At 42.0% G+C, this 14,747-nt stretch overlaps 1 protein-coding gene across 5 annotated transcripts; it reads right to left on the bottom strand.

Annotated features, from left to right (window-relative positions):
* Positions 1-226: 226 nt before the first annotated feature.
* ZBTB24 (zinc finger and BTB domain containing 24) lies at positions 227-14,741 on the bottom strand. 5 transcript variants are annotated; one of them, XM_025198853.1, is made up of 8 exons: positions 14,444-14,741; positions 12,698-12,905; positions 10,997-11,993; positions 10,029-10,196; positions 9,804-9,887; positions 8,998-9,081; positions 6,741-6,822; positions 227-5,091 (listed from the first exon to the last, which is right to left on the bottom strand). In XM_025198853.1, the coding sequence occupies exons 2-8, from the start codon at positions 12,815-12,817 to the stop codon at positions 4,275-4,277; spliced, it is 2,352 nt and encodes a 783-aa protein (XP_025054638.1). In that variant the 5' UTR covers positions 12,818-12,905; positions 14,444-14,741; the 3' UTR covers positions 227-4,274. The 5 variants fall into 5 exon arrangements, 3 of the variants coding, with proteins under 3 accessions (XP_025054638.1, XP_025054639.1, XP_025054640.1); XM_025198854.1 differs by lacking the exon at positions 12,698-12,905; XR_003093028.1 differs by lacking the exons at positions 227-5,091; positions 6,741-6,822; positions 14,444-14,741 and adding an exon at positions 9,531-9,701 and having other exon boundaries at positions 12,698-13,278.
* Positions 14,742-14,747: the final 6 nt, after the last annotated feature.

Raw genomic sequence — 14,747 nt, 5'->3', positions numbered from 1 at the left:
GAATATTTGAATACTTGTCGACAGGTAAGGACACATACTCAATCTTTGTCCCTTTGAAGAGCCAATTGAAAAAAAAGAGTGAAGTGGCAGAACAAATGCATAAGCATGAATAGTATTAACAGAAACCAGAATCTCAAGAGAGAATTCTAACTCTGTATGTTCAATCATGTTACAATACTGCATTTATCTTTAATTAATTAATTATGGGAGCATTTTCTTATATTGATTACATCCAAAACCCAAATCTTAATAATGTCACTGTTTATCAAGATGTGACATGATAGTTGAGATAGTTAGATGGCAGGAGTCTGAAGTCTGGCAAAAGGCAGGGTAGATTTGTACCTTATAGACTAACTACGTAAATCAGAGACGTACCTCTGATTTAGCTTATTAGATGCAAATCTACCCTACCTTTTGTATGATAGCTAAGTCATTAGGAACTTTTAATAGTGCAGGGGAAATACTTGGAGCATTTTGTTTGTATGACAATGGTGGATGAAAGGCATTTGTTTAAAATGTGTTAATCAGGCTCACTTTGGAAGTCTTCCTAAACAGAAGCTGAAGATGTTTTTTTCCAAATCCAAAGCAGTCAAAACACTATTCTTAAAAAAAAAAAAAAAGAACATCACATGAGTGTGAACACAGAATACCAAGTCTTATAATTTTCATTTTAATAGAAATTTACACACTGAGAAGCAAAATGAGTGGTGCAAACTTTCCAGCGAAAGACAAAATTTATAGGCAATGAGAAAAGTGCATGGTTTCTCACTCTTGAGAACAACCAAAAGAAAAGAAGTTGCTATTTTTAAACAAAACGGTACAAGATTAGTGATTCATTCTCTTGTTCACATGTTGGCTTTTTTTAGAGACTGTTCTATTCCTAGTCTTACAAATGATTGAAGCACTTGTAGTAAATAAGAAATCTTTCCATTTCAGGTACATCTAGTATCTGCTACATAACTGCAATACAGGGGTCAGCAGTGAGGGCTGCTTTAGAGAAATACAGTTCTAAACATGTACCACCTCAACCCTAACCCACACTGCCAGAGCTGGAGCCAGAGTCACCACTCCAGCCACCCTGGAGTCACCTTGCAGCACCACCACTTCTTCCCACCACAGAAGGCTCCCTGGCTTTGCAGGCCAAAGACACTAGCTCGGAGGGCGAGATGTGGCTTGCAGACTGCAGGTTGCAAAACACTGTAGTATGATCAGAGTTATACCAATACATTAGTGACAACTTGGGTATTAATGTGAAGATTAACAACTCGAAAACACCATTTTTCTTAAACTTTAATAATTAGCTTGCTTTCATTACATAGTCTCTTAGAGCTTAACCAAAGAAAGCTGCAACTTGTTTTAAAGCATTTTAGAATTCACATGATTATGAAATGGAGATTGAAGTCTTACACAAGGTTATACAAGCCTGTGGCACAAGGCAGGATATGCTGTATATACAGCAGTATTGTCAACAAAACGTTACCTTGCAATGGTTTAAGAACCAGGAGAACAATGTAAATATTATACCATGATTTTGTAAGAAGAACAAACAAGATTTTCCTAGAGGCGGTAAATAAAAACTTATTTATATTTTTTTAGTTTTTGCAGCATCAAAAATCTTCAGTTATAAAATATTCTAGCTCTCTTTTGTTGCAGGCTTTCCAGGTTACATAAACAAGATAGCATTTTTCCATTTTTGGAGGAAAGTTAGATAACAAGTAAGCTTAAAAGCAACAATAGCAATTTTGGAGTTGGAGAACAATTCATCTTTAAAAATAAAATTTACCCCCACTGCCTCACCTCCCCATATCAACTTTTATATACATTGACATGCCAATAGCTTTTGAAGGAAGCCAAGCTACAGCAGCACATTCCCAGTGGCCAGCTCAGCACTTTGAATTTACAAATGGACAAACACCCAGAATTGCCAATTCAGATCAGTGGCTTTCTGTTTGGTCATTTGGATAGTCAGCCATATGGGAATATTTTTTTTTAAATAGTCAAACAAAAAATAAGTAAGAAGCTGCAATAGACCGTAACTGAGAATTAAAAGCAGTGCAACAGATAGACATCTAATGGTTCACCTGGATTTTAACACACACATTAAGGAATATTTTTAGTAACTGAACCCTTAGCTGCAGCACGTGCCCTACCCCAGCTTCCTTTTCTGGGATGTCTTTTCAATAAGATTTCAGCTCATCTTCCCTACCAGGCAACTGCATTAGTGACAAACTGCACACATCTACTCTAATTAACAAAAAGCCACGCTACTTTTAAAAAGCTTAAGAGATGTGCCATATGTGACTTTATTCTTTGTTTCACTTGCAGTGAAGACCAGGTATAACCTTTTCCATATATTAAGTCACGTTACAGTCTATACTCAAAAATACATAAAAATTGTTTGAAAATATAAACTCGCTCCTAAGCCAAGACAGAATCCTGGAAGAAATAATATTTTGCACTTATGCAGCACCATACAGCAGAGTCTTCAAAGTGCATTGCAGAGGCAGTTAAACAGTAGCCACATTTTTATAGGTGAGGAAACTAAGGCACAGGGAGGCTAGGCGACTTGCCCGAGGTCATACAAGCCAATGGCAGATACAGGAGTACAACTCTGACTTTCCTGTACTCCTCTTTAGCTACTGCATCCTGTTGCCTCTACATTAACTGCATTGGTTTAACATTTGTCTCAGGAACAAGACTTCTATAACATGAAGAAGTGGTGTACCAGAGCCAGTCAGTTTCAAACAAAAGCAAAAGAAAATGTAGTGTTCCATAAATCAAAATTCACTTAAGGCAGGAGTGTCAAGCTTACCTCCTGCCCTAAACCAGATTAGGACCACAGGGCTCCTTGTGGTCTGCATCCAGCCCAGGGCAAAGCGTGGTTCTGGTGGGGGCAGCTCTGGTTCCTGCCTGGTACACAGTGGCAAGCGGCAGCTCTGGTCCTGATGCATGCTGCATGCCCCATACTGGATCTGGTGCTGCTGCCGCTACTATGGGCCAAGGCAGCAGCACGTGGGGTATACAGCAGTAACAGCTCTGACACGGGGCATGCAGCATACAGTAGTGGCTGGGCCACTAGCCAAGGAAGTAGGGCTGCTTCAGTGGTGCTGGGCAAAACAGCTGGAGGGTGTGATGGTATCCGCTCTGGGCTCACCCTCTTGCTGCTGACTGCCATGTCCACCAGGGCCCAGGAACCCTGGATTCTGTGGCAAGCCACTCCCTTGGCCACACAGCCCAACTTCTGGTGGCCTGTTGGTAGCCTGGTGGGCCAGGCAGAGCAGCTTCACCAACTTAAAGGAATGATGACACTGGAAGTTATATGTGAACTTGGAGAGAGACAAGCTCATTGAATAAGACAAATGGTGATAATTTTGTGAAAAGCTTTGCCTGTGTTGAAAGGTAGAGTAGTTCAGATACTGTTAAGTTTGACTTCTGCAGAGAGGCCATGCAGACATCTAGAGTAATTAACCCTAAAAATAAATGAGCCAAAATAAACTGATCATCAATACAACTTTGGATAGCTAATGTGCTGCAGAAATGAAATGAAATGTGATACCTGTAATCAAGGTTATCCAACTTTTGAGCATCTGGGGACCATATACCACATGTGATGCACATGCAGTCTCCTCTGGCCCTCCCAGTCACACACCCCAATGCCCCCCCACCATTCAGGGCCCCCCAAATGTCAGGCTCAGTGGGCCATACTGCCCCATTCCCAGAGGTGGAGGGAGGAAGTGGAAACTGGAGGAGGGAGGAAGAGACTGGAACGCCAGTGGTGGCAGCAGCTGGAGTGATGAGTGGTGCCCAGGTAGGAGCCCACAGACCACAAATCAATCCCTTGCAGGCTGCCAGCAAGCCATGAATTGGACAGCACTGATGTAGTTCAGTATTGAACAACTGGCTATGTCTCCTGCCCAGATGCCACTCACCATATTGCTCTGGTTGCAGCAGCAGTCTCCAGGCTCTCCCTCCCTCCTCTGGCTTCTTTGTGCCCTCCCCCAAGGGCAATGCAAGGGGGCTGAGGGTAAGATTATGTCTATGTGGGTATATGGTGCAGTGGTGGTAGTGGCACCTGTACAATGCAGCAGGGGGGCATCTATGCAGCCCACAGCCTGATTTTAGTGAAGCCTGGTGGGTATGTCTAGTCCCTTGCTGCTTATATGTTAGACAGCCCTGATGTAGACCACTGCCTACAGAGAAGTACCTTACAGCTCAATTTAGTGGTGGCAAACAACAATTTAAGAAAGGAACAAGGAAAAACACAGGCCTGCATTTCAAAAAACCTGACCTTGAATTGGATGCTCATGAGATGGCTGATTTACTGACAAAGATTGTTGATCCGATTCATTCATGTGTATGTTTTGATTCTGTTCTTCACTAATTTGATGGGGCTGGACTGTATCTGGGCTAATATGAGACTGATGACTAGGTTCTTGGCTCAGCTGCATGTGCCGAGTTGGATGTGAAGATCCTGCTGTCAAATGAATTTCTTCGGTTTGTCCCTGATGTGTATGGAGATGTTCCAGTGTCTCCTTTGAAAGAGTGATGACATGCATTTGCTCAGGCTGTGCAGTTTCTATTTGGTTCTCTATCATATTTATACTTTGGATTTGTTCTGCTTGTTCTTGTTGAGCTGAAAGCAGCAAGTTCTGCAGCTGCTGTGATGGCTGAGTGAGTAATGTGAGATTAGCACCTTGATCTGCTGTCATATTTTGGGAGTTCTCAGCAGCAACAATACTAATACCTTGGCTGTGGCCAGGCATGAAGTTTATGTTATGTACTGAATCAGTGACCAGTAACTGAATCTCTTGCCCTCCTGATGTGGACAGCTGATACTGCTGTAGCTGAAGAACATTTCTGACCTCTTCTGAGTTACTGCTACTGCTTGGGGCAGCACTGGCTTCTTGCAATTGCTTTTCTTTGATGTGAATTTTCAAATGAGATTTCAAATTGTCCAAACGTGCAAACTGCAGATTACACTCTGGGCAGGAGAAAGGCTTTTTTCCTGTGTGCAAGATACAGTGTCTTCTCTTGGCACTTGAATCAGAGAAGGATTTTCCACATATACCACAAGAATATGGCTTTTCTCCTCTGCAAGAGAATGCAATTTACTTCATCAGCAACATCCATTTTAAAGCAACTGCTTTCTGCCAAGTATTACAGGCAAAGTATTTAAACAGAGGCTCTGCTATGCTGCAGAACACTTGCATGCAACCATGTAAGAAAAAATTCAGTGTCAGATTTTCTAGATTTTTCTAGAAAGCTAGTAAGATAAACAGAACCACTGTCATACAGTAATAACTGAGGTTATAGAACTCTGCAGTTGGAATTTGACAAAGAGCAAGTGGCACCACAGACACCAAAATGATCAGAAAAATGCAGCCACCTATTTCAGACCTTTAAAAGCAGTAGTCATTTTAAAGATAAATTTTTATTTCCAGCTTTTTTAGGGCTGGCTGACAAATACCTAAAGGCTAATTTCCTGCCTACAAGCAACTTGGAAAGACCAGAATGTAATTTACTGTACTCTAAATTATTTTATTTCATGCCTCAGTTAAAAGAGCTAATTCTGACATTTTATCACTGTGGTCAGTCTACATACATCTTCCTACACCTCCCTTTACTTCCCCATTATTTAGGAGGGGCAAGCTTTACTGTGATATCTTTTATTGTATCAAATGTAGTTGGGGGAACATGCTGGACAAACTTTCTGACATACATTTTCAACAGGCCAATGCCCCTCACAGCTATACATTTGGTCTAATGAAAGATTTCACAAAAACTCTTGCCTTTCATACATTTCCTTGACCATCACAGCTACAATGCTCCAACCCTACTACCCAATATGCTTAAAAATATCAAGCAGAATTCCATGAGAAAACTATTTTCAAATATGTTAAAATATGCACTGCATTTCACACTTCCTTCCCAGGAATAAATTGGCCAGATTGCCCACATTAATTGCCAGAGATGTCTCTATTTGGAATCTATGCCACAACTGTCACTCTCATGTTTGAATGCCCAAGGTCACATCAGCATTACAGCTTGGAAATGTTTGACACCAATTTTAGGCACACGTGACTAAATGCAACTCTAAGAGTTTAGATTTGTATATGCCAGGGTTTTAAACTGTTAAATAAGCGAGACAACTTTTTTACACCATGACTGTAGGGATTTAATACCTTTCTGGAGAAGTTGACAATGTAATTTTCATATTGTTAAGTGTTACTTGTTTAGTTATGGACACAATACTTAATAGTGTACAATACACAGATGTAAAGACAGATCTTGTTTCAGAGAGGAGTCTTGCCTTGGTTCAAGGAGCACAGGGCAGGGAACAGAAAGCAGAGCAGCAGATTGGGCAGGGGAAGGGGACTGGAGTGGCACTAGTGAGGTGTGAGGCTTACTTTGTGGCATGCCTAGCAAAAAGGTTGGCTCCCCCACTGCTTTAGAACAATGTGTAAAAACCCAAGAATATACAACACAGGGCTCATCATTTTGACTCATTTCTCCATCACAATTTCTAGAAATGTTCAAATGCAGTGAACATGAATTGGTTATTAAGTAAACAGCAAACATACATGCCAATCGAAGCTTTTACTAAATCAACCACATACCAGTTTAAGGACTTATAGCTGCTCAGGGTAGCTGGAAACCAGCACATGACACACACACTGGACTAGATTTTGTCTTCTTAAGAGCTATGGTATAATAAAAAATTCAAACCAGCAAAACCGTACCTGTGGATTCTGATATGAGTTTGAAGAGAACTTTTTGCTGTGAATGACTTGCCACAGATTTCACAAGTAAATGGCTTCTCGCCTGCCAAAAAGAGTTTGACATACATTCAAAAGTTATAGTTAATGTAGAAGTATTATTAATAGTAAAAATGCCATTTGGTTCCTACATATCACTTCTCCTTAGTGGGTTTCAAAGCACTTTACAAAGTAGTTAATTGTCATTATACCCATTTTGCAGATGGGGAAAATGAGGAAGAGAGAGTAATGATTTGTCAAGGTCATCCAGCAGCCCAGTAGCAAAGCCTGGAACAATACCAGATCTCTAGAATCCCAGGCCAGTACTGTCCAGTAGATCACCCCAACTCCCTAGGATGTTCTTAAAAAAAAAAAACTACTGTCCATACAGTCAAGTGTAAATGCAAGTAACTCCTGTTTCTTCTTAACTCAATATGAAGAAGTTACATTCTTACATTTCTAGAGAGATGGAGTACAGACAGCTGAAACTCAAGGGTGAGAGTTGCTGGTTAACTAGGGGTATAACAGGTTTTGTAAGCTACATTTTTGTCTTGTTCCTCCTTGAGAACCCGTGTTTAGGTTTCTTAAGTCCAAGGGCAATAGTGATATCAGCCGACTTAGCCTTTTCACAAAACTGAAAAGAAAAATACTGAATCTATTTTAAAAATGGTACGTCTTGCTTTGGGAACATTTTTGAAAACTTGTACAAAGTGGGCACATCTACATGAGACACTAACTGCGCAGTAGCCTAATAGCACTGTGCAGTAGTCTGCTGGGCAAAAGCCGTGCTAATATGCTACTGTGCAGTAGTATTAGGCTACTGCACAGTAAGCATCACAAAAAACCTGTGCTCCAATGGTACTGCACACAAGTTACACAAGTTACTGTGCACTGATTTAGTACTTGGCTATCCAAGTACTAAACTTAATGTGCAGTAACTATAGTACATTAATGAATGTGTACACACACCGAGTATGTCCTAATGACTCCTTTTATCAAACGTCATGTAAAAGCTGACATTTAATACTAGCTTTGAAGCTCCACTGAAAATGTGACGTTCCTCCATTTTCAGCTTGCTTGTGCCTAGAAAGCACTGGTGACTCACAATCAGTGATGTTTGCCACCCTAAGGACTTGAGGAACCTGAACTCAGATTTTCAAGGAGGATAGAGGCAAAGACTGCAGGTTTTTAAATGTTTATAGCCCTGGTTAGCCATTTCTGATGCCTCTGCCTGGAGAGAGTGCTTCTTGCCTTGAGTCAAAAGCAGGGAACAAGTGTTACTGTGTAAACAAACTACAGATTTTTATTTGTACTTCATTTTCTTTATATTTTAATGGATTCATAAAACAGAAAAAAATCCCTGGTCATCTAAGACCCAGGGCAAAGATTTGAAACTGAATGTAAAATGTTTTACTCCATTTAAATGCTTGCAATATTCAGAAAAGGAAAAACTGGAATCATCCTGTTTTTACTACTATGTGTTTCTGTAATTCATCAGATGCTAGGAATGAATTAAGTAGGCTGTTGGCCACAAAAGCTCATGCCTCCCTGTTAAGGTGCCACCCTGTCCTACCTTCTGCTTGTCTTCAGAATAACACAGCTAACCATCTCTGTTTGTACTTAGTATTGTACTACTTAAAAGAAATTATTTAATATTCTGAGGAGAAAAGACAGTGTCAAGAGTTACAAGTACTATAAAAGTTCAACATTCATTCTACTCTAACTCGTTCATTCCTATGGCTCATGGTATTCCTTCTGTGTCACTAGCAGAGAAAGCAAGAAGGGTGAAGCTAAGATTTGTAAGGATTCTGATGTCATCCATAAAAAGATGCTGTTAAACAAAACACAAAATACTTATTTTATAATAACAGCTCTCCCTGAGTTTGTCAAGTTCCTCCATGAGCTTGACAAGGTTTTCAACTCAGATTAAACCACAAGCAAGCATCTAAAATTTTCTGCAACTTTTTAACTTAAAAAACCCCAAAAGAACAAAAACAGAGTAGCCCTCCTAATACAGCATTGCTTTGGAGTTGTGTTCACATGAGTTGTCTTCTGTGCTTTTTATGAACAGCAGAAGCCACACCTAAGGGACATACTTCCCCACTAAGAACCTGGCCACTATTATTGAGAGAAAATGGCTGAAGCTCATCTCTCTGCCAAGAAGGGCAGTCTGTGAACCTTACTATAGCTGACAATTGTGTTTATCTGCTTTCTCGGCAAAAATAATAATGTATAGTATTACCTGTATGTGTTCTTAGATGTTTCTTTAACTGAGCTGCATCCATGAATTTGCGACGACACAGGGTACATTCCGGTAATGAATGGCCTTGTCGCAATAATAAAAAAAGTGTCAGTGCATAAATGATCCCCTGTACTTCTTCAGTGATCTTTGTTAAAGCATTTCCCTGCAAAATAACCACTTTAATATAATTTATAAAGAAGACAACAATGATTCATTGGTAATTTCTAATGCTGCAAGTTAAAAGAAATTGTAGCAGTATCCTACTCTCTCTCTCCAAATAATTATATTGTTGAAGAAAGGAGACTGTTTTAGCTCTCACTGTCCCAAGAAATCCCATGCCTTTCTTTTTGAATTTTGAGAGTGCTTAATTTCTTCCTACTCTATATGCTTATGATACAGTCATTGTGTATCCAGAACAGGACTGGTCAGGACTTATTTTAAAGCTCATCAATACTATTCAGCAAGAGGAGAGAAACACCACAAGGCACAATGAATAGTGAAGAAAGCACTAGTTTTATAAAATCCCAGCTTACCTTGGGCAGAAATGACCAGAATTAAAATAATAAGACACCAGTCTTTCAAACAGCAGTGCAAATCAGTGCTTCTTGACCATCTGGCAAGCCTGCTTGGTTAACTATATTTCCAACATATCCCATTCCTTCGTCAGCTGTTCAATTCTTAATTCCTCATATGTTCACTAGTTTCTGTACCAACAGTTTGTTTCAGAAACCTGTATCAAGATCTTTGGCAACCCATTACAGAAGATTCACAGCCCAAGCCACCTCTCCAACCCAAATGTGTTATACCTGTATGCACTCGGTAGTGACTCTTTAGTTGTCTCTTTTGGCTGAAAAACTTTCCACACTGATCACAGGTAAAAGACTTCTGTCCTGTAACAAAAAAATCCAAAATATCTATAGAAACACAATACCCTTGTATAAATTTAGACTCCTTACACTGGATGGTAGCCAGCACTCAAAACAAGCCTAATACAAAGTAGGGTTAGGTTAGAGTTGTCATAGGATATTTACCTGTATGAAGGCTCATGTGCTCCAAAAGGGAATGCTTTGTTGTCAGAGCCTTGTTGCAGACAGTACACGTGTACGGACGTTCTCCTGTGTGCATCCGCTCGTGAACCTGGAGAGAGTGCTTCTGGGAAAAGCCTTTGCCACATTCACTGCATTTAAAAGGGCGTTCGCCTAAAGGTAAAGTACCAACTTTGTAAATATTCTAAGCTGGCAGTACGTTACATTTATTATACAATCAGTCTTTAGTAGAGCAGATTTCAGACAGAAATTAAATAAAAGACTTTAGCTTCTTGTAGCAAACATATGAAAGTATAATAATTTCTGTCACTGTATATGCACTGACAATATCCTGTTTTCTATTGGGCAACTAGAATGCAATCTACCCACAAACATAAAGAAGATTATGTTCTCGGGTAAAGATGGAACGAAACAGTAAAAAAACAAACAAACCAAAAAAACCAAAAAACCCCCACCAAAACCTAAAAGATGCAACGTATCTAGTTTGTTACTGGCAGGAAGAACTGGCTAAGATGGTGCTTCTCAAATTATCTGATGTGGCGGACCAGCAATTTTTTTTCCAGTGGGCCAGGGATCGGTGCCCAGTTCAGCCGGTGGCAGCAACTGCGTGTTTAACAGCGCTACACAAATGCGCGACAGGCTGTTTCTTTCTCTTTCCTCACCTCGCACAACATGACGTCACCTGGAGTGTTGGAACGTATGAACTGTGGCGCTATGACATATCAATGTTATGCTTCTGAAAATGTATTTCTTTCTTTCCTGGCAACTCGCTGTGGACCGGTGACCAGTGGCTCGCGGACCAACACCGGTCCGCGGACCACCACTTTGAGAAGCACTGGGCTAAGAAATTCTATGTTACCGTAGCACCACGCAATATTTAAATAATCACAGTCAAACCAACTGTAATAAGTTACAGTACCCTAACCCAAAATGAGCAGTCTTTTCATGCCTACCTGTATGACTTCTCTGATGAATAGCTAAAAAGTGATTATATTTAAACACTTTGCCACAGTCTTTACAGCGAGCTTCAGAACCTGTGCGCTTTTTTTTCCCATCTGTCCTTTTCATCAGTCCTTTCTCTTCTTCATCACCCAGAAGTTTGTAATCTTTTAGCTTGACTGACCTCCGTAACCGACGTTTGCTATACCGACTCTGAGTGCTCTGTATTCCTTGAGACTTGGGATCATAGTTCTCATCCTTTTCAGCTGACAAATCTACAGCAGCATCTGACCCACAAGCATGTTCAGTTTCTTCAACTTCTTTCCTTACTGGACCTTGTTCATCAACAACTGCTTCTTCTAATGCAACTTTTTTCATAAAATTTTGTTTATTCTGCACAGAATTATTCTCTCTTAGCTGTACATCTTCAACAGAAGCTGTCCCTAGTTTTTCTTCTTGGGTATTCTTGACTTTTCTTGGTCTTCCTCGCTTTCGCTTTGGTGGATCTTCATTTTTCTTGTCATTTGGCAAGACAACTACAGAAGCCCCGTTATTAGAAATGACAGGTAATGCATCATTTGGGCGACGGTTCGTCTGATAATCTGTGAAGGCCCATACTAAGTCATTCACTTTTAAGAGCTGTGCAGTAGCCAAGATTTGTTCTGTACTTTTTTCACTGGCCTGGAGATAACCCGTGTAGATGAATTCTAGTAGTGCACCAAAAGTATCTGCAACCATGCCTTCCAGCATATAAATTGACTGGCCTATCTCTCCTTCATCTACAAACATCATTGAAAAGTACTCACTGCTGGCAGCCAGTAGAGCTTTGTGGGCTCTGAAGTGCACGTTTTCCACTATTAAAGTAATATCACAAAGAAAATCTTTTTTCCTTTGTTCCTCAAAATTAGCCAGAATGGTATCTCTGTGAGCTTTGGAGTGGATAACAACAAGTTTCTCTGAAGTGTCTGGAGTTTCTTCTGCCATTTTTACTGCAAACAGGAAAAGAGTTTCCTAGGAGAATAAACAGTTTTATAGCAAAAATAAATCATTTTACAGTTTGCACTGCAACCTCCCCACACTAATTACAGTCTGTTCCGCAAGAGGATTAACAATATAGAAATTGCTGAAGCAATATGGAAACTTGTGGTTTTGCTATAAAAAGTCAGTATTAATGTTGCCATATACTTTCCCCCTTCCAACAGAATAAGATTTTTAAAACTTAAGAAATGGGTAAAGAAACTCCCTTTTGGGAAGAAAATTACTATTGCTGTTTGTTTAGTATCCACGTGCTTCTCAGCACCCTAATCGCTGCCCCTCCTGAAACTAAAATATATTTTTTGCAATTAAAAGCAAACTAAGCAGTACCACTCCTCTCAGCAGAAACAGAAAAATGAAGCTGTACCATTTTTCTACAAAAGTCATTTCTAAGTTTCCCCTGGGACTATGCTATGGAATCCAGACCAACTGAAGTCGATGGCAAAGTCTCCACCAAGTTCTACAACGGCTGGATTTCACCCACAGGCCTGTTCTCCAGTCTGTTGGCAAAACATTGTGCACATCAAAGTCCAAACTTCTCTGAGGCAGCAGAGTTACGCTGCCTTAGCTGAATTAGACTTCTTCTGTTGGCGAAGCTGTGTCCACACCAGACGTTTTGCCAGAATAGATATATTGGCTAGGGAAGTGATCTTTTCATATCCTAAGCTGACAATACCTACCTCAGCAAAGCTTGGTAGTATAGATTGGCTTGTGGTCCTTGCTGATGCTAAATGCCAGTGAGCACTAGACAATTTAGGCAGTTTGTGCTTGTTGATCCTTTTGATTACTGTAGGTGTCATCTAACAGCTTTCACAAAAGAACTGCTCCCTCTCTGACCTTGCTGTCTTTGTGATCAAGGGAAATCTACCAAGCACCTTTAAAGGATACCTTTGGGAACAACAAATCATAAGCAGGCTGGATGCTAGGAACCAAAGCCTGAATACTAATACCAATTTTATAGCACACTGTAATCTACCTGATTCTTGAAGCTCTTCCTATATGCAACAGATGATAGCAACCCTTTTGAGCAGTCTCAATCCCCCCCAATAATCAATTTTCTTTTCTTAACTCTTTAGGTGATGTCTGCTAACCTGGGACTTTCCCTCCAAACTTACAGCTCCATTCTCTGTTGTTAACTGTGATCAGTGGCTGGGCTACTTTCTGTCACAACCCAAGGGTGTGATTTTTGTTTTGTGTGTGCTTTGGCGCCACTGAATTATTTTCCCGCCAAATTGTAGCTTTCTTTGCAGTGTGCATTTCTTCTTTGCAGCTAAGAAATGCTCGTTGCAAAGAGTTCCCGCCATTTGTATGATAATTCGAGCCCCATTATTGGCTTGCGTGAAATTATTCACACGTGGCGGCTAGTGATTGGCTTGCTAGCCGTATAAAAAGCTTGAGTGGTTTCCACCCAAGTTGGAGGACTCCATGAACACCAGGAGGAGGGATCTTCATGCTGTGTGAAGATCTCTAAGCACTGCGGAGCCTATCGGACCCAGCGCATTTCAAGCGGGCAACAGAGGTCTGATCAGCCTCTAGCCTTTCCCCGTCGCCATTTGCAATCCTCGACGTATCCCTCTCCCTGCGCGCAAAAGGACCCACGGAGCCTCAACAACTCTGTGGGAGAGACCCGAGCTTGTCGTAGTCCTCAAACAAGGATTTAATTGGAGCTGTGCCTGGAAAACTGTCCAGCCTACACTGCAACCATCTTCGGTGTAAGTAAACAATCTTGAATCAACCATTACGCGTCTGTGACTAATTCTAGCATGTCGCCTGTTCTCTCCGATCCAGCGTGCCCGGGCTGCTGGCCACAGCCTGCGCGGCGCGAAAAAGGGCCCAGAGCGCTCCCGGCCCGCACACTTTCCTCCTCAGAACGGATGAGGAGTGTCTGGCATTCGAGAGTTTGTCTAACATCATTTCAACCACTGAGTTGGTCTAACGAAAGGCACTGTCCACAACATCCCTGCCTCCTGCCTCAAAGAACGAAATTTAAAAAAAAACGAGCCACATCCTTGTGCCCTGCAGAGATGGGACACTCAGAGCACGTGCAGAATGTGCCCAAACTTCCCCCTGCGTGGGCCTTTCACAACGCTCCTCCCCCTCCCAACTGCTTTCCCACAAGTGCATGCAGCTATAAGGCCTGTGCACTGCAGCTGGGCAACTGGGTCAGCAACACTGCACCCTGCAGCAGCGCCTCTGCCAGAGGACTGGTTCTTGGGCTGCTTTTCAGGTGCTCTTGCAGCACCTGGCCTCGCCGCACAATGAACTGGCTTCAGTCTGCGGGTAGCTGTGGCCTGTGTGATGTCCCTGGTGCCAGTTCCTGTGTTTCTGCCTGGGTGCCCAGACCCTGGGCTTCAGAGCCAGGGGCTGACTTTGGCTTGCTTCCTGACAGCTGCTTCTGGTAACCCCCCTGCTTGATCTTGCCTTACCCCTTGGCTATGGATGCTCTGTGGTCCCACCACGCCCCGAACCTGCTGGCCACCCCCTCCTGGCCCTGGCCAAGCCACCCGTGTATTTGACCGGGACGGAGGCTCTGGTCAGGGGCCGTGGTCTTGTCCTCTGTCCGTTCCCGTCTCAAGGCAGAGGTTGCCTGGGCAGCGCCTGGGGGCTCCCCGGACTCCTGCCCGCGTTGCCCTTTATTTGTCCCACGAGTTGAGCCGACACATCCCCTCGACCCTCTGCCGCCGCACGGGCCCGTCCGCGCGTGTCCAACAAGCCTCAGCTCGGCCGCTG

Source organism: Alligator sinensis, unplaced genomic scaffold (genome assembly GCF_000455745.1).
Source record: "Alligator sinensis unplaced genomic scaffold, ASM45574v1 scaffold737_1, whole genome shotgun sequence".
Classification (NCBI taxonomy): Eukaryota; Metazoa; Chordata; order Crocodylia; family Alligatoridae; genus Alligator; species Alligator sinensis.
Note: the sequence above shows the minus strand (reverse complement) of the source record. Positions and strands in the feature narration are given on the sequence as shown.